Source organism: Pelodiscus sinensis, chromosome 9 (genome assembly GCF_052426305.1).
Source record: "Pelodiscus sinensis isolate ZL-2025 chromosome 9, ASM5242630v1, whole genome shotgun sequence".
NCBI classification, from domain to species: Eukaryota; Metazoa; Chordata; order Testudines; family Trionychidae; genus Pelodiscus; species Pelodiscus sinensis.
In genome coordinates, this window is record NC_143060.1 from 14,896,011 (window position 1) to 14,923,993 (window position 27,983).

At 43.4% G+C, this 27,983-nt stretch overlaps 1 protein-coding gene across 1 annotated transcript in view; it reads right to left on the bottom strand.

The window, feature by feature from the left end:
• Nucleotides 1-27,983, bottom strand: part of PLPP3 (phospholipid phosphatase 3) — an 80,663-nt gene that overhangs the window by 36,983 nt on the left and 15,697 nt on the right. Inside the window, exon 2 of the mRNA XM_075936053.2 lies at nucleotides 2,180-2,337. Coding sequence (XP_075792168.1) covers nucleotides 2,180-2,337 — 158 coding nt within the window. The remainder of the gene's footprint in view (nucleotides 1-2,179; nucleotides 2,338-27,983) is intronic.

Below are 27,983 nucleotides of genomic sequence, written 5' to 3' on the forward strand. Positions count from 1 at the left end.
ATCCCTTCACACAGCAGTGGGAAATTTGATATGAAAAAAAAATCAAAAGCAATCAGAAAGGCGACACAAGTCAGATCAGAGCAGCAGAACTACACTTTATTATGTGTCTAGCTTACTATTTATTAAAGCCTAATACTGCCTCGGAAACTTTTCCATGCAGCAGCTGGCTGCAAGGGTATAACCCCTTTTTTAAAACTGCTTGAAATGTGGGCTATGTAAATACCACAGCAATTTCTTAAATGTGGACACGACATGCCAAATCCTTATTGGCACTAAATCTTTTTGCATGTACAAAGAATGCTCCCTGAAACATGAACTGCATGTATCTTATTGTGTAACTTTTGCAGGGCTTTCCTAAATGGTTTGACTTGTTTACTTGCTTTAGAAGTAATCTTGCTCATTCTGCTCTAAGTTTTCAGTTACACGTGGCTGCAGATTTGTGTGTGTGATGTAGAAGCTGGTTAATAGCATGGGAAACTTAAGCCTCATGCACACAGAAAGGCACATTGGGAGGACGACTCTTCCCTAGGCTGACAATCTGAAATGGTAAATCGGCTAGTCTCTGTAATTTCCATTTAAAAGTCAAAACTCCCTGGTTTCAGCAGTATTGAAGCAGACTTTGGACTTTTTAGGCTTTGTCTACACTGCTAAGGGAGGTTTAGGTTGGACATTAGGAAAACTTCCTAAGGGCTAGGACGGCTAAGCACTGGAATAAATTGCCTGGGGAGATTGCGGAATCTCCATCACTTGAGATATTTCAGAGCAGGTTAGATAGGCATCTATCAGAGATGATCTAGATCAGGGGTGGAGACCATTTCCTGTATCGGGGGCTGCTGATGCACAGAAAAGTCAGTCGAGGGAGACACAAAAAACCTCACTGATGTGGCCCCCGACTGAGAAGGAGAAAGACTCTCTCCACATTCCCCTCACACATCAGAGAATAGGGCAACTCAGACTAGTAGATTTTGTGTGTTCCAGCCCCACTGATATCCAATGCTGGGAGGGGGGAGGGGAAGCCCTGAGCATCAGGGGCCGGATCCAGGAAAGCTGGGGGTGAGCCTTAGATTCCCCACCCCTGCTTTAGATGGTGTTTGGTCCTGCCGGGGGGGCAGCGGATTGGATTTGATGACCTCTTGAGGTCCCTTCCCATTCCAGGATAAATACTGTGTTCATTTGTTCTACGACTCTTAAGTTTAAAGAGCAGCTAGGGCAGTGCTTTAACACATGCTTTAACACAGCAGAATGGTCACAGTACCAGGGCTGGGAAAGAGCTCCCCCCGCTTGTAGGTAAACAGCCGGGAGCCTGTTTACACTGGCACTTTAAAGTGCTGTAACTTGCTGCGCATGGAGGGGGTTGTTTTTTCACACCTGTGAGCGAGAAAGTTACAGTGCAGTCCAGTCGCAATGGAGACAAGCCCTTAGTTTCTCTGCTTGGTCTGAGTACAGATTTGTGCTCATTAGTGCAGTGGCACTTGAAATGGGGCGATCTTCTGCTACAAATGGTGCAAATCAACCCTCACTTACCCACCAAATTATGAGCCACTGGTCAAACACACAAAGGACACCGTACTGCCTTTGATTAGTAATGAGTTTCAGTCACTCACCTGGACTGATTCTGAACTGACACAGGGGTGAAAGGCTTCATATCTGATTACCAATGCCATCCTGTTCTTGTTGCTGTTGTAATAGATTTTTTTTAACTTGTTCAAGATGCAGTCCTAACTCCCAAGCCTTCTCAATTAATTGTTGAGCAGAGACTAACAGGCTTTTTGCGTTGACTGGCACACTGTCTGGGAGCATCGACAGGTTCCTGGACAGCGTTACCCTGCCACGCCAGCTGACAGATTCACTGGATCCCTAGGTAAGGGAAAGAGCAGTTCCACATGCCTAGAAGGGGCGGGGCCTCAAGCAGAAGGGCTGGGATAGTCTGTCCTCAGCGCCTCTGGACCGCCCCCGTAGCACCATTTGGAGTGCACCATCCAAGGCTACAGCAGCAATTTAAAGGGCCCAGGGTGTTTGCTGATACTACTGCCACAGTAGCAGCAGCAGCAGCTGGAGCCCCGGACCCCTTTGAATTGCTGGACCCAGGGCAGTTGTCCCTACCATCAATGGGCCTGTTTGTGCTCAGGAGATGGCAAACATACAGCGCTGTCAGAAAAATCTGACTGGTTCTACTTACAGCAAGGATGGCAATGAGAATCCCTGCAGCACACAGCACGGCATCATTAATCGTCTCGGCCTTTTTCAAAGGGTACTTGATACTCTCGTCATGGCAGTAAAACCCTCGTTGGTATGGCTGGATTGTGCTGGTTTCAATGATCAGAAAGGGCAGGCCGGCTTGGGGAAAGCAAAGACAAACAACAGAAAACAAAACAAAACAAAACAAAACAAAATAAGTAACATGGACAAGTACAAACAAAAAGCAACCACGAGACCTCCCAAAAACCCAACTCAGCACAACTTTTCTTTCTTTCCTAATGAGTTTCCAAGTGATGGGAACTGTTTTACAAAGTTTCTCCTGCGGAAAAGCATGTATTCTGCTATGGTTATCAGGTGTCCATGCTGCATGGTCCCACTGAAGCTTGCACATAGCAAATATTAACTTACAGGGATGAATGGCAACAGCAGCCCCACTACAAGAAGTCATGGAAAAGAATATGACACTATTCCCCACAGAGCATCTGGTGCTGTGAGCACAGCACTGAAACACCTCTCTGACATGGCCTGTTGGAAGCTGAGTTCAGCAGGGCTGCAGGAGGAGTTACTGAATAAACAAACAATAAACTATTCATTTCAGGTCAAGCTTTTCCTGCCATATTGACCAGGCTGAGGCCCATCTACACTTGCTTTGATACAATGTTTAAACAAAACAAAACTATATTTCCACGGTTAATAGACCTTTGTGTCTTAAAGGGATACCAACACAGTTTGGCTGGCCAATGTGGACAAAGGATGTAAACATGTTCAGAGGGGTAGCTGAGTTAATCTGTTAACAGGAAAAACTTAAAAAATAACAAATAGTCTAGTAGCACTTGAAAGACTAACAAAACATGTAGATGGTATCACGAGCTTTCGTGGGCACAACCCACTTCTTCAGATGACTGGAGTGTTGGAAGTCCAGATCCGAGAATAAATAAGGGAAGGAGGAACGATGTAAATATTGTTACAGTTGCCTTTCTTTGAAGACTTTTTGAATGCTAGTGAAACACAGCATCTATCCACCCATCCACAATAGCTGGTGAAACCACATCAGGTCCTACTGGCAGTAATCGTGAGCTATATGTTTTTAAACACTATTTTAAAGACCTTAATTTCCACTTCATAGCTGGAACGTCAAACCAGATGTACACTATAGGGTCACAGACCAATAGAAACTGGTTATGGCACAAGGTAATACAACTTAGAATTATTGCACTTGCGTAACTCATTCATAACAATTAGAATGCTCCTTCAGAGGAATGGAGTTGTCTAGAAGTTACAGTAGGGGATGGGAATCTTTCTCAGTTGTGTCACACATCCTGGATGAGTACAGGCAGGCCACTTAAAACTTCTATGTGCCTCAGTTCCCACAAGTGATTTGCTGTGGACTTAAATGACAGCAGAATCAGTACATGTGATCCAAAGGCTCTTCACAAACCTTTCAAAGAAGGGATGTGAATGGGTAACCGGTTAACCAGTTATCTGGTAAGCATCACCCATACTGGTTAACTGGTACTGAGGAGCAGCCCCCGCCAGCAGCCTGCTGTGGATGGAGGGCTGCTCCAGTCTCCCGGTGGTCAGAAGCCAGCCCCTGAGCAGAAGCTGGATGCCCCACATGCGGGGGAAGTGGGGGAAACAGGAGCAGGAGGCGTGGCGGGGAGGGTTGGGCGTGGCAGCTCTGCATGGCGTGGGGGGGGGGGGAGAGACTGGGAGCAGAAGCTACTTCCCTTGCAGACTGAACTGCTAGCTCCTACTACTGCCACCCCCCTATGTGGGAGGGGTCAGCAGCAGTAGCCCCGTGTGCAGGGGCAGAAGCAGGATCCTGATTAATTGGTTAACTGATTAAACCTGTATTAACCAGTTAACTAATTAAACGGGATTTTACATGCCTATTTCATAGTGATTTATTATACTTACGGGAAACTCATCTCCCACCTCTGAAATTACAACCCCACTGAAGTGAAACAAAAACAATTTAACAATGTAGCAACACTATTCAACAATTTGGGACATGATGCAAACCACAGCAACAAAAAACAATGTTTGGCTGAAACTGCAGGAGGATAGCATTTAGGTAAGTAAAATGTTGGCATTTTGCTAAAACACCAGGGCTGTGTCTATATTGGCATGATTTTGCACAAAAGTGCACGCTTTTACGCAAAAACATGCTGCCTGTCTACACTGGCAGGGAGTTCTTGCACAAGAACATGGATGTTCTAATGTGTGAAATCAGTGCTTCTTGTGCAAGAGGCCAGTGTAGACAGGCAACGTGAATTTCTTGTGCAAGAAAGCCCGATGGCTAAAATGGTCATCGGAGCTTTCTTGCGCAAGACAGCGTCTACACTGGCACGGATGCTTTTGCGCAAAAGCACATCTCTTACGCAAACGCACATGCCAGTGTAGACGCTTTCTTGTGCAAATACTTTAACACAAAAACTCTTGCGTTATAAGTATTTGCGCAAAATCTTGCCAATGTAGATGTAGCTCAGGACTGTTAGCCCTACTGCTGTCATGGAATATTTATTGACCACTGACTGGGTTAAATGTTTACGCTCTTGTTTACGCTCCCACTACTGTAAAATTAGCAGATTTTTTCCCTTAAATTAAGAAATGTTGCTCCATTGTTTTGACTTGATTTGCCTAGAGTCAAGTTTTATTGCTGTCATAAACAGCATAACCATTAATTAGTGAAAGATTTTGTCCAGAAAAGTACAATCTAAGGCTAATTTAAACATTTCCATTTGTGTGTAAACAAGCTAAGGAACTTATGTTTTGTAATGCATTTTGGAGTTTGTTCATTTTATTTGTACAGATTTTTCTAATCCATAGTTATTTTTTTTCTGATTGCCTTAAATACATGATTCACAGAGAGAGAGAATGAATTCTGTTCTGTTTGGCAAATACAGCCAAAACCACAATTTGGCATAGTGTTTCAGGTTATTTTGTGTGATTTTCTAAAAGAATATTAGGAGCTGGTAATATTAAACACACAGAGACCTAGGCTGCCTGCTATGAGTTGTCTGTTTTCCAACACATTAATGAAATATGCAATAAGTGTCTCAGGATACCCCTCTTATCAGCTCATCTAAGTCTTGACCAAATTATTTGCAATCTCATGTGGCTCCAGCTCATCTTCATTACACCCTCTAAGCATTTTAAAAACTAGTCAGTTTGGCCCCAAAACGTATCTCTTAAGCCAGCAATATGATATTAATAGCCTTCTTTATAGATCCAAAGTATCCTGATGAAAAACTGCAGCAGAAAAGCTAATGCTGTTTGGTACGATCCCGTTTCACCACCACTAAAAACAGGAGCATAACAGTTGAACTTGGGGAGTAGACATACCACAGTTACATGGCTTATTGTTATTTCTCCAGTTTCTCTTTTTAATAGCTTTCACATGACAGGTCTGTAAAACACATGTTCCCACAGACAATGAAACACATCTGAAGAAAGAAAGAAAGAAAGAAAGAAAGAAAGAAAGAAAGAAAGAAAGAAAGAAAGAAAGAAAGAAAGAAAGAAAGAAAGAAAGAAAGAAAGAAAGAAAGAAAGAAAGAAAGAAAGAAAGAAAGAAAGAAAGAAAGAAAGAAAGAAAGAAAACAATAGTGTTCCTGTGTACTACATGAACCCAGGGATAAGAAAGATTTGTTTTCCCTTCATTCATGGACAGCATGAGGTTGTAGTATTTCTGCGTGTTCAATCATATGTATGATTACCACAGCTATAATAAAAGCATAATTGGCATATACTGTGCATATTTTTCTTAGAATGCACATAGACATAGTATAGAAAAATCCAATGGTTTTGTTTTCTCTCCTATAAACTTGTGGTTTAGTGGGATATTGCCAATACAGTCTTGACATTTTTCCAGCAAAACAGTAACCTCAGATTCCCTTCTTTTCCTTTTCCTTTTTTCCCTCTTTTTTTTAGAAGAGAAACATAAACATACCCTCAATAGCTAAACGGATATTGCTTAGAAGACATACTATACCCTAGACTGTGGGCTAAAGGCTGTTATTTCAAAGGTTATTATCCAAATGACAGAAGGCACCACTCTCGTAATGAAGAATGTGTTGGCAGATACCTTTCTAAAAATGGCCCTTCTTCGATGAGCTATCTCTCTGAGCACAGACTAAGTGACTGTCACCACTCACACTTTGAGGCACCAACTACACTTTCTGGCAATGGTTAGCACTCCGATTGCAATACAAGGAAGATTATACTGGTATCAAAAGCTACTCAAATAATGGATTTTGCAGAAGACGCTATGGATAAAAATGAACACAAAGGAATAAAAGGAAAGGCCCCTTGAGGGATCCTTACAGAGATGTTCCTGATTCTGCTTCCATTTACACTGGACAATTCATCAGAGAGCAAAAGACTTCCAGATTAGAGAAGTTGCAACTGTCTTTCAGAAAGAGACAGTCATGGAGGGTGTCAAGCAATGGAGGTAAATCAATAGGGTTACAGCAACAGCAAAGTTTGGCCCCCTCACTTTGGCTGTACTAGTGCCATGAGACTAAAAAGCCAAGCCAAATTTTCCACTGTGGCACAAAATAAGACATCCAAATTTTGCATTTTGGATGCTCATATTCAGTTTCCCATACACATTCTCATTGTGACCTTACAAATTGGTTTGTGTGTCCAAATTCAAAATCTGGAAAACATTTTAAGGCACCTATCTTTTAAAATCTACCTTCTCCATGATTCCTTAACAAGCCTAGAAGACAAAGGCAGTGATCCTCGTAGGCTGTGTCTACACTGGGCCACTTATTCCGGAAAATCAGCTGCTTTTCCGGAATAAGCTGCGAGCTGTCTACACTGGCCCTTAAATTTGCAGAAAAGCAACGATGCTCTACTGTACAAAATCAGCCGCTATTCCAAAAAACTATTCTGCTCCCGCTCGGGCATAAGTCCTTATTCCGGAACACTGCTCCGGAAAAGGGCCAGTGTAGACAGCCCAGTAGTCTTTTCCGGAAAAAAGCCCCGATTGCAAAAATGGCGATCAGGGCTCTTTTCCGGAAAAGCGCGTCTACATTGGCCACAGATGCTTTTCCGGGAAAAGGGCTTTTCCGGAAAAGCAGCCTGCCAATGTAGACGCTCCTTTTCCGGAAAAACTGAAAACGGAATAGTATTCCGTTTTAAGCATTTCCAGAAAATCATGCCAGTGTAGACAAAGCCAGAGTGTTTAGAAAGTAATGACAAAGAGGCAGCCCTTAGAAAGCATGGGCAAGGTGGTGATTTCATACCAAGGTGATTGGTTGACCCATGTAATAGACAATAGATTGTACCAATGGAAAGCTCACTCCATCCTAATCTTATCTCTGGCAGCTATTTATCCTAGTTCTTCTATCCATGGCTCATGTTCATTGATGCCAGAGGTCCCCAAAGTGTGAGGCGACCCTCCCCAAGGGGGCATGAAGGAACATCCAGGGAGGCATGGCAGGGCCAGCCCAGCCCCCACAGTGGCATAGAGGGAGTGCCACTTGCCCCCCGCCCCGTTCTGGTCCCGCCACCAGCTACATCACCGGCTCCTGGCCCCACCCACAGTTTCAGCACAGCTCAGCTCACACCCTGGCCTCACATCAGCCACCAGCCTTGGCTGCGGGCTGTAGCTCCAATCCCTGCAGGGGGAGGGGACTGCAGACAGGGTAAAGGATGGGGGAGAGCTCAAAAGTCTGAGGACTGCTGATCTACGCTTTCTGTGAATGGGAAAGACTGATGTGAATAGACCTTGCCTCTAATACCCCTACAGCACACAGGTATCACATCCTCTTTAGTTCCCATCTGGACAGCTAGATAATGGCAAGGAGACTTTATTATAATGCTCCAAGAAAGTACCATTTCGCTAGCACCTGAAGGCAGGTCTATATTACTCATTAAGTTGCTCTAACTTACATCACTCAGGGGTGTGAAAAGCCCCTTCTACCTCAAGAGATGCAAATTTCCCATCCACACTGATGCTATGGGGTCGGCATAGGCTCTCCAATTGACGCAGCTTACACTTCTCACTGTGGGGGAGTAATTACGCCGAGAGGCCAGCACTCTCCCTTTGGCATAGCGTGTCTTTCCCAGATGCGATAAAGTCACAGCCCACAACACTGTCATGTCAACTTCCCCTGAGTCATTCACCTACAGATTTACTCTCACCACACTCCTGTGAGGGAGGCAGGTGCTATTATCCCTATTTTACCTATAGGTAAATATAGAGGCATAGAGCAATTAAGGCATTTGCCCAAGGTCACATAGGGAGTTTTGGTAGAGCTGGGAAATGAATCCAGTGTTTTGGATTCCTAGATCAGTCTCTTAACTGCAGAACCATCTTTCTACCCCACAGAGAGCATTTTTTCCCTGGGTCATATAAAGAGTTTCTGGTGTAATAACTATGAAATTCCACCCTCAGACCCTGAACTAGATATGCTAGCATAACAAAATTCCCTTGAGGCCTGATCCCGGACTATTAAAACCAATGGGCGTTTAGCCATTGATTTCATTTGAAGCTGGATAGAGCCTCTACTAAATGCAGCGTGAAGCAGGTGTGGATATTAATGAATTCAGTTAGGCACTGCAGGACTCTGGTACTGTGCACTGAAAAATTATGTTGCTTTTGTTGGGAGGAAGTCAAAGTGACTTTTTGACCCTTCACTGCTGGTATCCTAGGCTAAGATATTTCAGTAAAGGATTTAAATGTATTTGCCTTTACATAAATCATGTCAGCCTTGCAGCCAATCAGGTTTTGAAATGTAATACCAAGGAAAGATATCTCTTCCCCTGTTTATGAATGCCTTTTCCCAACAAGCAATTAATTGTCAATACCTCCAGGGAATGCTAGCAACCTATAGGAAAAAAACCAATGCACTCACTGATCAGCTTCCAACATGCGTAAAAGCAAAGGCTGAAGAAAGGATTCTGTGCTTTGAAAGCTAAGCTTGTGTAGATTGAAAAAAAAACAAGCTAAGCTTTCATTGGCCACCCATTGATAAAGTCACGTGGGAGGTGTTACTCTGGTGACCCAGCCATGAAGCTCTGATCTTCCCAGCCAAAGTTTCACCTTTGCACTAAATTAAACACAGCTTCGTTTTTGAAGTTTTTTTTTTAATGGTTGGAAGAATCTTTCCTCTTTGCTCTCTCTAGGCATTACAGGTCAGCAAGAATTATATTTCCCATCCTAGGCATCTCAGCTGAATGTCAGGGATTGCTACTTGAGCCCTCACGACACGCATTCTGCATTGTATTTGCTTTAGAGTCTATGGTGCTCAGACCCCATGGAGATTTTTAAAGTTTCACTGTTAAGAGTTCCAGCCTCACAGTTGAAAAAGATCTTTGAGTAATATGGTAGGGCTGTGTGGTGTATCTGATTCCTTACTCAGGACATAGAGTATAAATATTTGGGTTACATGTAAGTGACAGGGGTTCCTTTTAGAGTAATTAATGGCGGGGCTGGGGAATGTATTAAACCTATTTGGTTTACAGTATTTCTCCAGATTGTGAAGGCTGGATAACATGCAGATTAGACTAAGAGGGGGCCCTGCTGAGGCCTTCCCCAGTTCTTAAAGAATTGCCATTTCAGACAAAAAAAGCACCACCCTGGCTGCTCCTAATGTGAAATATTCATGTAGAAAACAAATATTTATAAGAAGATTTGAGCATTAAGGTGTTTCCCCCTGTGTCATGCACATCTCAGGGACTCCTACCACACCAGACTTCCCAAGGGGCTTCAGCAGAAATGAAAGTTGTGGAATTTTTATCAACAGTAAAACAGTTTACAAGGGTCTGAACCAATGCCTATTGAAGTCAATAGGAAGTAGCCCATAGACTCCAGTGGGGGTTGTATTGGGCCCTAAGGCTGGGCTTTCAGAAGCAGTCTGAGTCAATCAGATACCCAACTCCCATCAAATCTGGGTACCTAACATCTTTAGACCTCTATTTCAGCCTGAATTACTAATATTTGTGTCTTATGAAAGTAAATGAAATCACTTTAGTTCCATATTTTAATGGCTTTTTAAAAAGTCTCATTCCTTTGATTTCCAGCAGTCTAGTAGCCCTCTCTCTGTCCTTGTCTATGATCTCATTTCTTTAACTAGTGGCTATAGTTTACCATCCACATTTTAAATCTGGGGTGGGCAATAATTTTTAACAGGGGGCCACTCTAAGATTTTGAAAAGTGGTTGAGGGCCGTACTCTTCCATGATATTAATGGAGGAGATGTGGGATCTGGGATGGAGGCCGGATGCAGAAGGGAGCTTGGGGTAAGGGATTGGGGTGCAAGAGGGAGACTAGAGTCTGGGAGGGCGTTGGGATGAAGCAGGCGATTGTGATTTCGGGCAGGGGACTGGAGTGCCAGGATTTGGGATATGACCTAGGGTAGGAGGGGACTGTGATCTGGGGCAGGAGATTGGGATGCCAGATCTGGGAAAGGATATGAGTGTAAGAGGGGGACAGAGGGTTTGGGTATGCAGAGTGGGGGAGAGGGGCAGAGAGTTGGGGCAGGAAAGGGCTGGGGTGCCAGAAGCAGGCTGTGGCCAGGAGACTTACTTGCCAGCTGCCAAAGGAGCCTGCCTGCCTGCAGAGCTTAAAAAGTTTTCCAGCCAGCAGGTCTGCTTGACTGGCCATGAGCTTTATGAATAACTGAGCTGAGGAGAGGGGGCCTGGTTCTTCTTGGCTGCCCGTTACTCCAACAAGCAACTCACATTGGCTGGGGTCTGCCAGAAATTGGCCAGTGGGAATGTGCTATGGGCGGGGCGGCTCCTAAAACTTCCTCCCCCCCCCCTCACATTTTAAAGCAGAAATGAAGCCCTGCAGCGGTGTTTCTGCACGGGTCGAGGGGCTGCAGAGCAAGCTGCGGAGCCTGCCTGGGGCTCCCCGCTGCCTCCACGGGCCGGATCCGGTGCTTGGCGGGCCTCATCTGGCCTGCGGGACATATTTTGCCCAAGCCTGTTTTAAATAGAACTCCCCAGCGGTTCCACTTCCTGGGGAGGCATAAGGATCTTGCGCAAAAAGGCTGTGTCTACACTGGCATGAATTTCCAGAAATGCTTAAAACGGAATACTATTCCGTTTTCAGTTTTTCCGGAAAAGGAGCGTCTACATTGGCAGGCTACTTTTCCGGAAAAGCCCTTTTCCCGGAAAAGCATCTGTGGCCAATGTAGACGCGCTTTTCCGGAAAAGAGCCCTGATCGCCATTTTCGCAATCGGGGCTTTTTTCCGGAAAAGACTACTGGGCTGTCTACACTGGCCCTTTTCCGGAACAATGTTCCGGAATAAGGACTTATGCCCGAGCGGAAGCAGAATAGTTTTTCCGGAATAGCGGCTGATTTTGTACAGTAGAGCATCGTTGCTTTTCCGGAAATTCAAGGGCCAGTGTAGACAGCTCGCAGCTTATTCCGGAAAAGCGGCTGATTTTCCGGAATAAGTGGCCCAGTGTAGACACAGCCAAAGGGTTTTTTGCTCAAAACAGAAACATCCACACTGCTGGTTTTTGTGCAGAAACAGATCGGAAGAGATTATGCAAATGAAGCACGAGAAAATGCTAATCCGCGCTTCATTTGCATTGCCTCTTCTGGCAAAATCTGTAGTATAGCAGTAGCCAAAGTGTCTGTTGCCTGTTTACTCAGGTAAATAACACATGCAAAGATAGAAAGAAAATGACACAAGACAAAAATATCGAACACTAAGCTCAAGTGCTCCTCCTGGGAGTTCTACCTGCTGTTATGTAATAGAGAAGGCTGATAACAAAGTGCACCTTTATTTTTTGTAATGGCTTAAAAATGCACTAATAAAATTAAAAGTCTTTGTCCAAGTCACACTACCCAGGTGTATATAAAATTCTATGTTTATATGGTAAAACAAAGGTCACACTGGCAGGCCAGCCAATGCTGGACATGGTGAATACAAATGTTACTAGAAATGCTAAACCAGCATCAGCTGCAGCCCAAGATCGATGGGAGCAAAGACATCATTTTAGAAGATGGTCTAAAGCAGAGCTACTCAACTTTGGAAGTCCGGGGGCCACAATGATACAGCACATACCAAGGGCCGCAACTTCAAGTGTGGTTGCATTTACATGCAAATATATATGCAAATAGCTTATTTCACACCGACGGGCACGAATACAAAGATTAAGCCTTAAACCGCAACGCCGGACCCAAATGTGGCCAGTGTGAGCCAGTCAGCCTCTCTCAGGCTCTGCCCACAAGGCTAAGCACCCAGCACTCTTCACAATGCCCCAGCTCTCCCAGAACCTCCTCTCTGGGGGCTAGAAATGCCAACACCCTGTACCCGTCTCTTCCAGCCAGCCCATCCATTTGCTTCTTTCAATGCTCACCCTGCCTGGGAGATGCCTCCCCGTTGTGGAGCGTGTTCCCAGTGGAGGCCATGTTCAAAGGATCCCACCCACAGGCCACGTGTTGAGCCCTATGTAAACCCAAACGGCACTGCAGGCCGCAAACATATGGGCTGCAGGCCACATACGGCCCACGGGCCACGTGGTGAGTAACCCTGGTCTAAAGCAAGAAATAAAATATGATATGCAGTAAAAACCTAAAGTGTCAAGAACTTACAAGACACCTCTATAATCAGGATGTAACAGTGTAGACGATTAACTGATTAACCGATAAGAAAGGCTTTAGGTTAATGCTATGGACCACATACATTCCCCACCGACCACCCACCCCCCCTTTGCCAGTAAATTTTTGGCAGGCAAGCCAGCAACCCAGCTCAGTTCTGGCTTGTGCCAGGTCCAGGACCTATTCCCACTGTGGCTCTGCATTTAAAGTGTATGAGGAGCCAGCTGGGCAGGCAGCCCATGTCAGTTCCAGCTCACCCTGGGTCTGGGTGCTCAGATGCCCCCCGAACAGGGGCTGCAGCCATACTGTGCTGCTGCCTCTGAGCATGGGGCGGCAGGCAGCCAGTCCATGAGGGAGCTGGTTTTCAAACTGGCTCTCCTTGTAGACCAGCTCCTGCCTAGCACCCCACGCTGCTGCCTCTGATGTAGAGGCAGCAGCATGGAGTGGCAGGGAGCTCCTTGGGAGTGGGGTCAGAGCACACTGGTGGCTGGCTCCACACCTGGGGACTACAGAATAGCTGAAACCGATAAAAATTCATGAGGCCAATCGACTATTCAATAAACTGATATTTAACATCCCTACTCTCTGAATCTAAAGGTTTTGCTTCACCATGACTTCGTCATGTTTGTGTATAAATTGCTTTTCTCTGACTTGTCTTTCCAATGGAGTGGCGTGAGACCACAATAAGGCCTCTGGATTGTAATCCCATGATTAAGTTCCTAGTTTGGGTGAGGGGGTCTCCAAAGATGGGTGAAAGGGAGAAGGAATTCCACAAAGCCCAGATTATATTTGTTGAAGGAAACCTGGGAAATCTTTCTTTAAATCGGCTTAAGAGTAAGCAGAATCTATTCTTTCCTTGAGACATACTATTCCCATTGACAAAAATAGGAATCAGGAGTAGACTCAAGTGCTCAGAGACTTTTTATTGTAATTATGGACTAGAGCCTGCTATTGAAGTCTATGGGAGTTGTGTGCATGGAGTGGGTGGCAGGATTAGGTCTATTCCATCATTTAATGGACATTACTCCTCTGACCGGGGGGCTGACAAAACTGCCGGGCCCCTGGGCAAGGTTATGGAGGGCCCAGCTCTGCACTCCTGGAAGGGGCAGGACTGGGAACAGCCAGCCTTCAGTGCTGCCTGGACCATGCCACACCACACCCTCTCCCCTCCAGTCCTCAGAGCTAACCAGAGCATGCTGCAGGAGACTCCAGCGGCAATTTAAAGGGCCCAAGGCTGCAGCCACTGCCCAGTAACAATGGCCGAGAGTCCTGGGGCAGTTGCCCCTTTTGCAACTCCTCCTCTCATTGGCAGGCCTGCCTGTGACTAAGGACGGAGGGTGTTTGCCCTTAATATATGCAAATAACATACAGTGGCCTATGTATCTCAGAGCCCTGTCCTCAAACATCACAAGCTATCACCTCTGGCTACTCTTCTTACAACAATCTTTATAACATCCCTGCAATCACAGGAGTCACATTTTGACATTCTCAAAACTTCATATACACTGAAGGGGAAATGAAAAGGTGGTGAATGCAGACGCTTTTTGAAATGACAGCAAAGCCAGTTCACCTTGTCCATGTGTGGCATTTTTAAAAATTGTTCAGTTTTATCTGTTTTACTCCCGAGCTTTGTTCGCTCTCCCCCAGAGATTCCTGTCCAAGCATTTCTGCTGTCATTAAGCCTGAGTTTGGAGCAACTTCCCCTTTCCAGCCTGCTCAGGAGAAGACAAGCCCTGTGCTCATAACACTGGAGAGTACAGCGAGGAGCTTTCTGACACAGCTCTGTCAATGTACCTATTGTAAATGCAGAAACCTTCTTCAGATTTGAAGCAGCAGCCACCTGCACAAATAATGGGCGGCATAACTCTGTAACTAAATACAAGTACTGAAAGCTTAAAAAGTTTGTAGTCCAAAAAAACCCATTTGACCTTCTACTTAAAAGTTCACTAATCACTTTTTATTTATAATTTATTTCTTCTTGATATATTTGCCTTAGATAATACACTTTTTTTTGGAAATTTCCCAGGAATAAATGGTATTACACAATTCCCATGATTAAGTGGAAGTGAAGCTTTCCTCTCTCCCCTTCCTTCAGCTAATCAAGGATTTGTACATTTTCCATAGATCTGTCCAAGGAGCAATATGCAGCACACAACAAAGAGAAAAAGGCAGGTGTTTAATCGACCAGTCAAAAGTCAATTGACATCAACAGGAGTTTGACCTTTTACACATTAAAGTTGTGCCAGTTTATCTTTGCTATTTAGTTAAAGAAGTACACACACACACACACACACACACACACACAATGCAATTACATTAGCATAAAGGTGATTATATCAGGATAGCTTATTACCATTCAGGAAAAGATAATAAGCTACATCATCATTAGATACCTTTATACCACTATAACAATGTCCACACGAGAGGTCACATTGGCCCAAATATATCAGTTTAAAAATATCTCACAGCTGAAATACTTAGTCTGTGTGTAGACAAGGCATAAATAAACACTTTCTTATGCACAGGTCAGTACCGAGGTCCATACTCAGGCCTTTCTGAGGTCCATGGGAGCTTTCCTGACTAAGGACCGATGAACCAAACTGCCCACAGAGATTATGGACCCTGTTCTGAGCACCTGGGCCCCAATCTTTGCCCATTCTCTTCTCATACCAACCCATGTTCTCCTTCAGGCATGGAACTTGCCTGGATGCTGTAAACCAGATCCCTATGGCAACCATACGGTGGCTCTACACAGCACCCTAAACTCGAAATAAGATACGCAATTTGCGCTATGCAAATTGCGTATCTTATTTCGATTGAATTTTGAAATAGCGTATTTCAAAATTTGTCATGTCTACACCATGCCAAATTTCGAAATAACATGCTATTTCAAGACATCCCTTAACCCTCGTGGAATAAGAGTTTCAGGGATGTCAAAATAGCGTATCCGTTATTTCGAGACCTATCTCAAAATACTGGGCACATTCAAAAGACATGGGGTAGCTATTTCGGGATACTTCCGCTATCCCAAAATAGCCCCACTGTGTAGACATACCCATAGTGCCCTGAGGATGCGGACTACTGTGAGACAGATAAAAGGGAGAGTAGAACTAAATCAAATATCCCCTTACAGCCATTTTAACTAGGAATGAAATTGAAATTTTCAAAGGTTTAAGTTTCTTCAATCTCCTGGTTTCACTGGGAAAATAGAAGTGCTAAGTCGCCTGGATTTGTCATGTGACATTCAGGTTCATATACAATCCCATCACAGTGAACTGATAGAGCTTTCATGGTTTCAATTACTCTGGCATGAAGTAGCTGGAAAACCTACAGCGAAAGGCAAGAAGCCAAGCAAGGTCTGCAGAGACTGAACAAACCCTCACAAGCCATTAACAAAAGATACCACAGCGTAGATACCCCTCTGTGGAAAGGTCCCTGAGCAGCCAATCAAACCTCTTGGCTGTGTCTACACTGGCATGAATTTCCAGAAATGCTTAAAACAGAATAGTTTTTGTTATAAGTATTTCCGGAAAAAGAGCGTCTACATTGGCAGGTTGCTTTTCTGGAAAAGCCCTTTTTCCGGAAAAGCATCTGTGGCCAATGTAGACACACTTTTCCGGAAATTGCCCCGATCGTCATTTTCGCGATCGGGGCTTTTTTCCGGAAAAGACTAATGGGCTGTCTACACTGGCCCTTTTCCGGAACAGTGTTCCAGAATAAGGACTTATGCCCGAGCGGGAGCAGCGTAGCTTTTCCGGAATAGCGGCTGATTTTGTACAGTAGAGCGTAGTTGTTTTCCGGAAATCAAGGGCCAGTGTAGACAGCTCGCAGCTTATTCCGGAAAAGCGGCTGATTTTCCGGAATAAGTGGCCCAGTGTAGACACAGCCCTTATGTGTATTCCCAACATTCTCTGGGTCCAGATTTTCAAAAGCAAGCAGGAATTATGAGTGCTTCCATTTTGGGGTGCCCAAACTGCCGGGACCTTAAATGAGTTTGTTTTTTCAGAAACCGTTGAGCACCTACATTCTGAAAACCAGACCCCTTGTAGGCATAGCAAGTTGGACAATTAAAAATATACCAGCTGCTTTCAAAAAAGCAGGCGTTTGCCTCCATACACAGAAGAGGCAGCATTAGATCTTTTCTATGTCATCTCAGGTTACACTTTGGCACACTCTCCCACCATTGCCAAACTAGCTCTTACCATAAAGCAGCTGATGTTGACACTGTAACCTCAATCACAGTGCATTCAAAGGGCTGATGCTTTGCCCTGCTGCCTTTTGGAAGCAGGCAGGTGATGTGCTGTTTTGTGCACATGTTTCCATCGATTACAGTTTAAATCAGGCCCAAGTTTGTTCCTAGCTCTAATGCTACAGGCAGAGGCTAGCCTGCTATTCGCGGGTACTCCAGGGACACAATGTGTGCAGTGTTCTTTTAAACACAAAAATGGATAACTCCCAACTTCCCTTTTCAGACCCCTTGTAACAATGCAGTGCCCTGCTGTCAAGCAATGTGTGAATAAATTGGGGAAAAAAGGTTAAAGAAGCCCAAGGGAATGCCAGTCCCTTTTTTTCTTTATTGCAGCAAATTTTGACAAAGCCTTCACTGTTCTTTCCATTTTTTCTGAAGGGCTTCGTGCCAAGTAACATTATTCCTCTTCACCATGGTATTGCCATGAAATGAGCCTGGTATGTTTGCCTGAAAATCGTAGGTTTTCATGGAAATTGTTTTTCCTCCACAACAACTCCCTTTGTGGAATTAGACATGAAAAGAGGAGGAGAACAGCGCTCAGCCTGAAATCTAATCACAGGGACAAAGCATTGAGCAAATGCCACAGCAACTATGAGAAAAGCACAAATAACATCTGAATTCAGCTCTGCACAATACAACTCCCGGAGTTCATTAAAATGTATACTCCCTTCTCTACCTCCTTTACCACCTACCTTATAACACTGAGGCTAGTATAGATATAGAGAATGCATTTTAAATATCTTTTCACGGCCAAGTATTTTAAGCATTCTAATTACATGAAAGCATTTTTTCCACAACCATTAAAACTATTTAATGATTTCTAATAAAAAATAGTTTATTTTCTTAAAAAGGAATATTCTGGCTCCTGTTAAGAGACAGGATCTCTGAGAATTCTTAGGAATGTCTTCTATTTCCAAGCACCGCCTCATTTAAAAATAAGCAAATAGATGCTTTAGTCTTCAGACTGGGAGACTTGGAGGGTCTCAGTTATTCAACAAACTGAGCTTTATTAAATCCCGTCAAAAAGAAAGATTTGGTGCTTTTCAATATGCTTACTATATAAACTGCTGAAAGACCAGCCAACTTCAAAAGCTTCACAAACTGTGCTCGGGTTTGGCAGGAGTTCATTAGCTGCCCATGTCTTTTCTGTGTGTGGCTTGTAATTGCATGCAGACCTGATGCCAGATCTTAATCTATTAAGGTGGTAGCGATTAACATGCTGCTGGAGGATTCACAGGTAGTTAATGTCAAGACTTATACACCCCACACACCAAATTTCATATGCTTATTTTTTCTGGTTCTTTTTTTTAAGTGGTGAACTTTAGTGGTGCCTGGGAAAGGAGATATTACCATGACAGATGGCAGGAGAGCACTGAACAAGCTTCCTCATGTTTTCTGATAATAGGACACAACTCAATGAGCCTGATCTTGCAATTCTTTCCCAGGGCAAAACTCCTGTGGAATTCATGTTTTGCCCAATCAGTGCATGTTTTGCCAGAATGAGAACTGACGGATCAGACCCTAAATCTGATCCAAGCCCAGTCATTTCACTGCTGTTCTCTTTCATGAGCACAGTTACGCCGTACTTTGAAGGGGTTTTTCTTTCTGCAGGCAAACGTTCCCTTGGGAACTAGGCTGTGACAATGCAACTCATTTTCTTTATGACTTGATTAGAATTTCAATGTAGATCTTCAGAGGCAAGAGGGCTACTGTATATATCAAACCCTCTATTGTTTTCCCTGCCAACACCTTCCTAAAAGCATCCTAAAACTTTAGCAAAGGCTCAACCAGTTGCCTTCAATACTATGAGAAATGGTGTCATTTTTCACTATCACACTAGTTTAGAAAACATCTCTCTCCTCCCAATCATATGCACCAAATTGCTTTCTTCCTGCCCTTCCCAATGTTAAAGTGCCACCTATCCTAACAAGAATGCACATTACTCCAGTTATTAACAAAGAAGCATTCTCCACCTAACATTCAGTGAAGCATGATGCATGGAGGCAGTTGTTTCGCAACTATGTAGGAATTAATTATTAATAATGTACTAATTATGAGTTTCCATCACTGGAAGGCATGCAATTCAATTTAACTGAGCAAATTTTATATTAATCTTTAACCCTGATGGCTGGAGTTAACCCTCTCATTACTCACCCCAGGGGTTATGTTTCTGATTCCCCACTAACAGATAGGCACACAAAAACTGAGTCATGCCAGAGAGTATGGTAGTGAAATCCACTAGAGAAAGACACTCCAATCTTTAACCAAAGAATCCTCCTCCTTTCTGCAGATTAACATCCTTCAAAGTTAGTTGCATACTTATGCTGCTGTTCCCTTTGTGGTGAGCTCAAAGGCCCCCAAACTCCAACGTTTTGAAACTCAAATCCAATCACATTCTCAAATCATTTTCATTTCTCCCTCATTTTGTTCTCTGCTTCATGACGCTCCACAAAAGAAAACAGTGCAAGGCAGGGCTGTATTGCTGACATCAGGCAGAAGATAGTAATAACTGAATAGTCCATAGACACCTGTGCTTTGATAAAGGCCATCATCTTAAAATGTCACTGGGATTTGAACCCAGAACCTCCACAACTAAACAGAAGTTTCTGCAGACAGAGAGAAAAGACTAATTCTTCTAGCTGGCAGCTGTAATAGATTCATATTTTTTATGGCTCAAGCCTAATGGGCTGCGTACATAACAGTGAGCAGTACTATCGCCTCTGACTTGCATGTGATTTTATATGATGTGAGTATATACAGAATGTGAGCATTTCAGTCATAGTCTGGAAAACAATGAGCAAAGGGGAAACTGTTCAAGAGATCTTATTAAAAGGGTATTCTTCATTCGTAGGCTCAGTATCAGGGTTTTTGGAAAAAAAGTTGATATCTCATAGGTATAAAAATTCCTCTGAAGGATGCATTTTTAGGAAACTTAGAACTGCAATTCTGTGCAAAAACACTATAATTTAAGGATTGCTCACACTCTCAACCCAGTCATCAGAACAGGCTAAAAATCATAACAGAGATTTCCAAAGACCCCGGTTTATCACAATGATTAGTTTGCTAGGGGAAAATTAAGAGTCAAAGTCTCTTCTTCCTTATCCTTTGACACTCTCTAATGATTTGTACAGTGTTTCTACAGTTCCTGAATTGAATGTGTTCTTCTGATAGTCAATCTTCACCTGCATCCTGCGTTAGCCGACAACTTACAGAGGCACCACCAAACCAATGACTCATGAGAACGACATCAGGGAACCTCTGATATCATGTTTGCAAACTTTTAGTCCTGAGAGCAATGTGCTGATAGTTTGTGCTATCATTCTTCTCCCTCCAGGCTGTTCTGCTAGACATAACCCATGGAAAAGCATAAGGACTTTCACTCCTATCTTAGATTTGGTTCCAATCTCATAGCTAAGAAGGAAGCCTATAGTGGGAATCCACGGGAAGATAGGAAACAAGAGAATGGAAAAATGATAATGCATATCTAACAACTGATTAGCATTGCTATGAACATGCCCAGTGAGTTAATGTTTCAAATGCCATTCAACAGATCAACCACACAGGTATACTGATTAGCATATTAAGCCTAATATTAAACATACATGTTAAATAGTCTGTCAAATGTTACATAATAATGCACTGTAGCAGGAAGGTAATACAGTGCTATGCTTTATTTCTCCAATTCATTTGATTTAAAAGGACTGGGGAAAGCTTTAATCTAGTCCATTTCAAAAACAAAACAGGGAAATGATTTAAAAGTGATTTCAGGTTTCCCACTGAGGCCCCCTCCTGCTCATTTATGTGGTTTTACAATCACTTTTTGTTCTGTTAATATAAATATTTCTCTTCCCTGTTGTAGTGTGAAAGTGTCTCATAAACAAGACAAAGAGAAGTTGACTAATGCTCCCAATCCTGTAGTCCATTGGCAGACTGAAGCACAAGGATCTACTCGCATGAAGCAAGATTTCAAGGCTGCACAGGGGACATAGTGCCCGTGCAGGGGATATAATGAAACTGACTATATACAGAAATCTTGGATCTACTGAAGTCAGTGACAAGATACTCTGTGCAGCTGAATACATAGTGTAAACAAAGGGGGGGACAAAGAAAAGAAAAATATTTTCTACTCTAAACTTTTTCTGTTGCACTCACCTTAGGTGTTATTTGTAACAACAGTAGGGGAAAAGAAAAAAAAACTGACATAAATGCGATAGCGGACACTGTCCTTTGTAATCCTTTTGTTCTGTGCATCCTATGCAGACTGACTGATGGATGCTGTTCTTACACTTTCAGTTCATACTGCGAACCAAATACTGCAACCACTTGTAACCCAGAATTTGTTCTACTACAGTTTTGATCCTGAAGACACCTTTCCACAGGCCTACTATAAACAAATGAGATATTCCTCTGATTTCAGTTCATAGGTGTTTGCAGATTAGACCACCGGTGTGCTGAGACCAATGCCTACCATGCTGACCAATAAATATTGCCTCACTGAACTCTCCCATCTGTCTGTATCCATTTGTTGTATCTGGTCTTATACTCTGATTGTAAGCTCCTTGAGGCAAGGACCATTTTAAATTATTTCTTTTTGTCCTGTGTCTGTACAGCACCTAGCACAGCGAGGTCCTGGCCCATGACTAGGGCTCCTACTGATTATGTTAATACAAAATAATATATTATAATAAATCTGATATTTAGCATGCATGAGCATCAGTGTCTTTAAGCACTGCCTTTTTAAGGCATCTCACGCCAGTCACTCAAAATCACAAGTCACCATTGATAATCTTGGCCTAAATCATCTGTAGATCTATGGAGTTAGCTGTCCATCAGCACCTCTGTTATAACAAAAGCCCCAATTTTCAAGGTGTATTAGCTGGCTTGTAAACATTGGATCTGCATGGGGGGAAAAATAATTTTCAAAAGAATATAGAGATTTATGCCTATGGGAATAACATGGCAAGAGGACATATTATTACAGGTTGGATCTCCCTGGTTCAGCCCCCTTGTGATCTGACTGGTCCTGAAGGAGGGAGTTTGCCAAACCAAGGGAAATCAACCCTGGCTCCCTTGCTGCCCACCTGGCTGGGCTTCAAGCCTCCATTACTGCAGGCCCAGCTACTGGTCCCACTACCGCCAGTCTGGCTGGGCTACTACTGGCCCAGCAGGGCTCCCAGGCCCAGTAAGACTGCTGGCCCCGCCACCACTGGCCTAGGAGGGCTGCCAGCAGCCAGCCCTCATGCCACTGGACTCCCGGCCACTGAGGCTCTCTGGTTCAGAAACATCCGTGGTCTGTTGCTGGACCAGAGAGTCCCGGTTTAGAGAGGTTCAACCTCTATTTTTATATGAATTTCACAGACGCTAATCAACATGTGTGGCCTTTAAATCAAAATTCCAAAAAGTGGGGGGGGGTGTTCAAAAATATGAAATGAAAAATAGCCCACAGTGCAAGGTGTTAGGGGGGCCTTATCCTAAACCCAGCAAATTCCACTGGAGATTTTGCATTGACTTGACTGATTGTACCCATAACATGTGCAATAATGACATTTGTGACCTTATGTGAAATACATTTACCCTGACTTTTGGCCCGAAATAGCCCAGATCTGTGGACTTTCAGGGCATGTTGTAGCCCACATCTTTTCAAAAGAGGTGATAAAGAAGCAAATCCCTTGGCAATGAAGTTGAAGGGATGTGCTGAATATGTTTCTTTTATTTTTTTTCTGCCTTATTATCTGATATTATAGTCTGGTATGGAACAGCTGCTGTTTTTTGGATTTATTGTATTTTTTAAATATTTGCCAGAAATGCCTAGACTGCTCAGACAGAAATAATAATAAATATACATGAGGGGTGAGATTCTTCCAAAAGTGGTCAGCCTTGGCTTAACTTTGTTCCCAGTGAAGTCAAAAGGAAGGGGAGCTGTATTTGAGTGTCTTGTGCTTGTCAGGGATATTTTAAAATACAAAGGGACCTTCATTAGCATTAACTAGGAAAGATTTCAGTCTTCATTCTTTAGCTTTTACCTACATCTCTCTCCAGGAGTCACTGCTTCACCATGTTTATTTTTCTGATGGCTTTTCAAAATCCACATTTCCCATCCCCTTCTTTTCCAAATGTTTGTGCTCTTTGCTATCAGTAGAGGACGTGAGCTTCTAAGCAGCGTCTCTGAACTTACCTCTCCACTTCTCACATGCCACTGCAGTATTACTTTCGCTGTGTTTGAACAGCCTACACTTTGAGGCTTGCTGATGTCAGCTGGCCTGCCGTTTAGCCCAACCCTTGCATTCTGTTTTCTAATAAACCTTTCAATGTGTCTGACAGGATACAGGTCTCGTTCAACCATGAAAGCTTTCAGCTTATCATGAGAATTTTTTATAAAAAGGAAGTGAAAATATGGACCTGATACTTTATTGCTTCCTTGTGCTTGACATGTTCAGACCTAAGTTTTCTTCCATTTGCACTCATGCTAATGTGTTTAACTGGGATTGTTTTAATGCTTTGAGTCTTCATGCCAACTAGCTCTGCCTGGATAATTTATAGGAAAACCAAGGGGGAGAAAAACTTAATACCATAATATGAGAGAGAGAAAGAAAGAAAGAAAGAAAGAAAGAAAGAAAGAAAGAAAGAAAGAAAGAAAGAAAGAAAGAAAGAAAGAAAGAAAATCAGTAGTTCTGGGGCATGCTTTATCCTGGCCAAAAGTAGAAAAACAACAAATATGGGAGAAGGATCATAAACAGTTCAGCTCTCCCCTGTTAAGACCAGCTGGTATCCATAAAAAAAATACCCAAATGACTCCACTAGGACATTATACACAGCTCCTTTCTTCTTTGTAGTATTATAGGTTTGTATTATGGTGGCACACAGAGGCCCTGACTGGGGGGTTGGGGCCATTGTGTATTAAGCGCTATACACATGCAATGAAACGACAGTGCCTGCTCCAAAAGAGCTTACCACCCTCCACCTTCAGCTGTTACCCTATGAACACTGACAGAAGTGGGCACAGATCCTTGCCCTCCGTCGCTCCTCCTTCCCTCTTTCCTTTTCCTCCGTTAGCCCAAGTGGCAGTTCCTTATTGGGGCCGGGTACAGTGCATTCTTGTTCATCTCTATCCCTTGCCTTCTAACATTCTCCCTCCTTTATTAGATCTGGCTACTTGCCTAGGTAGCCACAATACCTACGTAGCTCCCTTCTCAACTCTTCCCCTCCCCTCATATCTGTCTTCTGTAATCCACCCGCAATTGGACTGTGATTTCAGAGGCAAATGGCCCTTCCCAAGCAGCTCATTGTGGAGTGGTGCGATTGTGGCTGCACTGACTGGGGCAGACAGACAGAGACACAAGCAGGGCTCCTGAAACCAGAGATGCTAGGGAGAGAAATTCTCTTAGCCTTGTGGGAAGAGAATCTCCCCCGTATCTCTATCACAAAAACACAAAACTATATTCCCCTGCAAGCATGGCAAAGAGACAAGCACTACAGCTTATTCCCTTGCCTGGGGCTATGTCTAGACAGCAGGCTTCTTTCGGAAGAAGCTTTTCCGGAAAAGATCATCTGAAAAAACTTCTTCTGAAAGAGCGTCCGCGCTGCCAAAGCGCATTGAAAAAGTGATCTGCTTTTTCCGAAGATGGCGTCCACACTGAATGGACTCTCTCTTGCATGTAAGCTGTGACTGCTATGGACTGTATGGCCACTAGGGTACGTCTAGACTACACCTCTCTGTCGACAGAGAGATGTAGATTAGGCACGTCGAAATTGCTAATGAAGCAGGGATTTAAATATGGAGCTTTTTCCAAAAAAAAACGGCAGTCTAGATGCGGATCTGTCAAAAAACAAACCCTTTTTTGAAAGATCCTGTATTCCTCAAAAAATGAGGTTTACAAGATTTTTCGAAAAAGGGTTTATTTTTCGAAAGATCCGCGTCTAGACTGCCGCTTTTTTCGAAAAAGCTCCGTTTAGAAAAAAAAGCAGCGGCCATATTTATGCTAATGAAGCATGGCATATTTAAATCCCCACTTCATTAGCAATTTCGACGTGCCTAATCTACATCTTTCTGTCGACAGAGAGGTGTAGTCTAGACACAGCCCTAGGGTATCTGTGCTTTTTCCTCTTTCCTCTTCTTGCAAAAGAACTCCCTCTCCCCGTCCATGCACGCCTTAGGCTAAGGCTTCTTCCTCGTGGAAAGAAGTTTACCAATGTCGGGAAAACCCCTCTGTTCTTTCGATTTTTTTTTCGAAAGAACGTGATTGCAGTGTGGACGTAAGTGATGTTTTTTTGGAAAACCCACCATTTTTCTGAAAAAAACTCTGTAGGGTAGACATAGCCTGTAAAACAAAACCACACTGTGTTGAGAAGTCTTCTACTTTCCTGCATCCATCTCACATCGGTCTAGTCCCCCGGATGCTTCACCACTAACCCTAAACTGCTCTAGAGAGAAGCCAAGCCTCAGCTTCTCTACTGAAAAGCCTCTTTGTTTGTATTCTCTTTCCAAATCAGCATATCCTAAGACTGAAACTCACTTTCCCCTCTCCCCCCCCTCCCCCCCCCCCCCCCCCCCCCCCGCCACCAATGCTTTTTTAAATGCTCAGAAATCTTGGCAGCGGAAAGATCCGCCAGCAGGTTTGTGGTCCCATAATAGCTTTCAAAATCTCAGGGCTGGGGCACGTACATTGCTAAGGAACTCGTTTCAAGTTAAAAGAGAGAAAAAAGAAAGTATTACAAAGTTACTTCCAACAATGCTTTAGTCTTTAATTGCTACCAGAAGAGCTAAATTCTTTCCCTCACCTCTCCTCCCAGTTTAAGATACTTTTAATTATCCTTAAATGATACTGGTTAAGATACACCAAAAAGCTTGAAATGCAGTTTGTCCTCCAAAGCTGGACTACTTCAAAGGTAAATGAAAATAAAGTGTGCTTTTCTTATCTGAAAGCACAATCGTAGGCACTACATCACATGAGAGGAAGCATGGACTCATGGGACCGGGGCTAGGTAGGTTTTAGGTTTAGCTCCTAGATCTGCCACAGACTTCCTGTGCCACCTGATGCAAATCACTAAAACTCTCTATGTCCCATCTGGAAAATGAGGGTAATAATAAGCCGGCCTTTCTCACTTGTGTCTTTGGAGGCAGGGACTGTCTCTTGCTATGTGTCTGTTCAGCACCCAGAACAATGAGAGCTCAGTCTCAGTCAGGGCCTCAAGCACTCCTGGAATACAAATCAATTATAATGCAGTAGCTTAATTTACGTGTGAGGCTTTGAGTTAATATGATGCTGAGCTAAATGTTTCAGACCTAAATGTTTCAATCTGATCTACCTCCTCATTTCTTGACTTTTGAACCCAGCCTTCTTCTACTACAGATTGAACTTCTCTAATCAGGCACTGTCTGGTCCAGCAACTTCCCTGGTCTGGCATGATTTTAGTTAGCTGGCTATCCACTTATCATGAATTTGGTCAAGTTTCCTGCATCTCGAAAAGTTTGTTTACAGCCACTATTTTTGGCTCTTCATATTCTCTGCTGTTATTTAGCTCTAATTTACCCCAAATGTCTTTTCAGAGCCTTGAAAGCAGTGGAAAGGTTGTTGGTAATGCTGCTAGACAATATTGACCTCCTATGATTCAGCAAATTCTCTGGTTCGACACTCGTCAGGTCTTGAAGAAGCTGGACTGGAGAGGTTCAACCTGTAGTACTAGTGAGGCGGTTCAGAATCCCACTTACTCTTACATCACACAAATGACTTTAAGTGTCCATTCTGAACACAAGCTGAATGAAGGCTGAGACTCATTATACAATGCCTAGATTCCGCAATACCATTACCATTACAGTAGAATCCAGCCAGTCATTTGAGACCCCCTCGGTCTGATCCAAAGCCAAGTCATGTCAATGGGGAGGGTCCTTTCTCTTGATTTTAGTGGGCTTTGATAAAGCCCCACCCAAGCAGACCAAAGTGAGGTAAGTCGCTGAGAACTTGAGTCCCCCTGCTTCGCTGTGTTAGCATTTATTGTCTCTGAGCAGAACGAGAGCTGCAATGCTATTCCACTCCATTCTGCTGGCAGTTTACTTCCCGACTGCACCCAGCTACACATGGGGTAACCGACCCTAAAAGGCAGGGTAGAACCAAGGTACCCAAGTCAGTGGAATTCTTGCCTTTGACTGCAATGGGAGCTGGACTGGGCTCTAAACCCTTAATTAGAATATCCCTTTCCTTTTGTTGATTTAGCTCACACCCTTAATCAAAATTCCTAGCTATTCTAAACATACCTTGTGGATGGCAATATAAGGCCAAAATGCACAGTGCAGAATAAGGGGCTATGTAATGCATTTATATGACAGTAATAGAGCCAATATTCCAACGAGGTTAATTTTTGCTTTTCATTTATAGTACTCTAAATTCATCCAGCAACTAAGCTTCTACTATATATGCTGTAGGGGGGAAATGTCCTGATTATATGCTATCTGCCCTTCAACCCAGCAGTGGTTTCAAAGGCATGTTTCAACTTCCTTCAAACAATGGGAATGCTTTCAAATCACTTTGACTGAGAACTGGCTCTTATCAGGGACTGGCACAAATCCACTGCCTGAGTGGTTTGACTCCGATTTCATTCACAGACTTTACATCAAGTCTGGTCCTCTGCATATAGGGTTGCCAGATGGTTTTAACAAAAATACCGGACACACTTGACATTACATCACAATCTACATTACATCTTATTTAGAAAATACCGGACACTGATATTTTCTCATTTATGTTTTCTCAATTTGTTTCCTGAACAGAAAACTCAAATACTGGACTGTCTGGTTAAAAACCGGACACCTGATAACCCTATCTGAATAACACAGACCATAGATACTCTTATCCAGATGCACCCCTATAAACAGCCAATAGCTTGTATTTGACTCAGGCTAACAGGCACTCTGTCTTGATGTCGACATTTCCCATCACTATCAAATGAGCGGAATTGCATTGAAACCAAAGAACT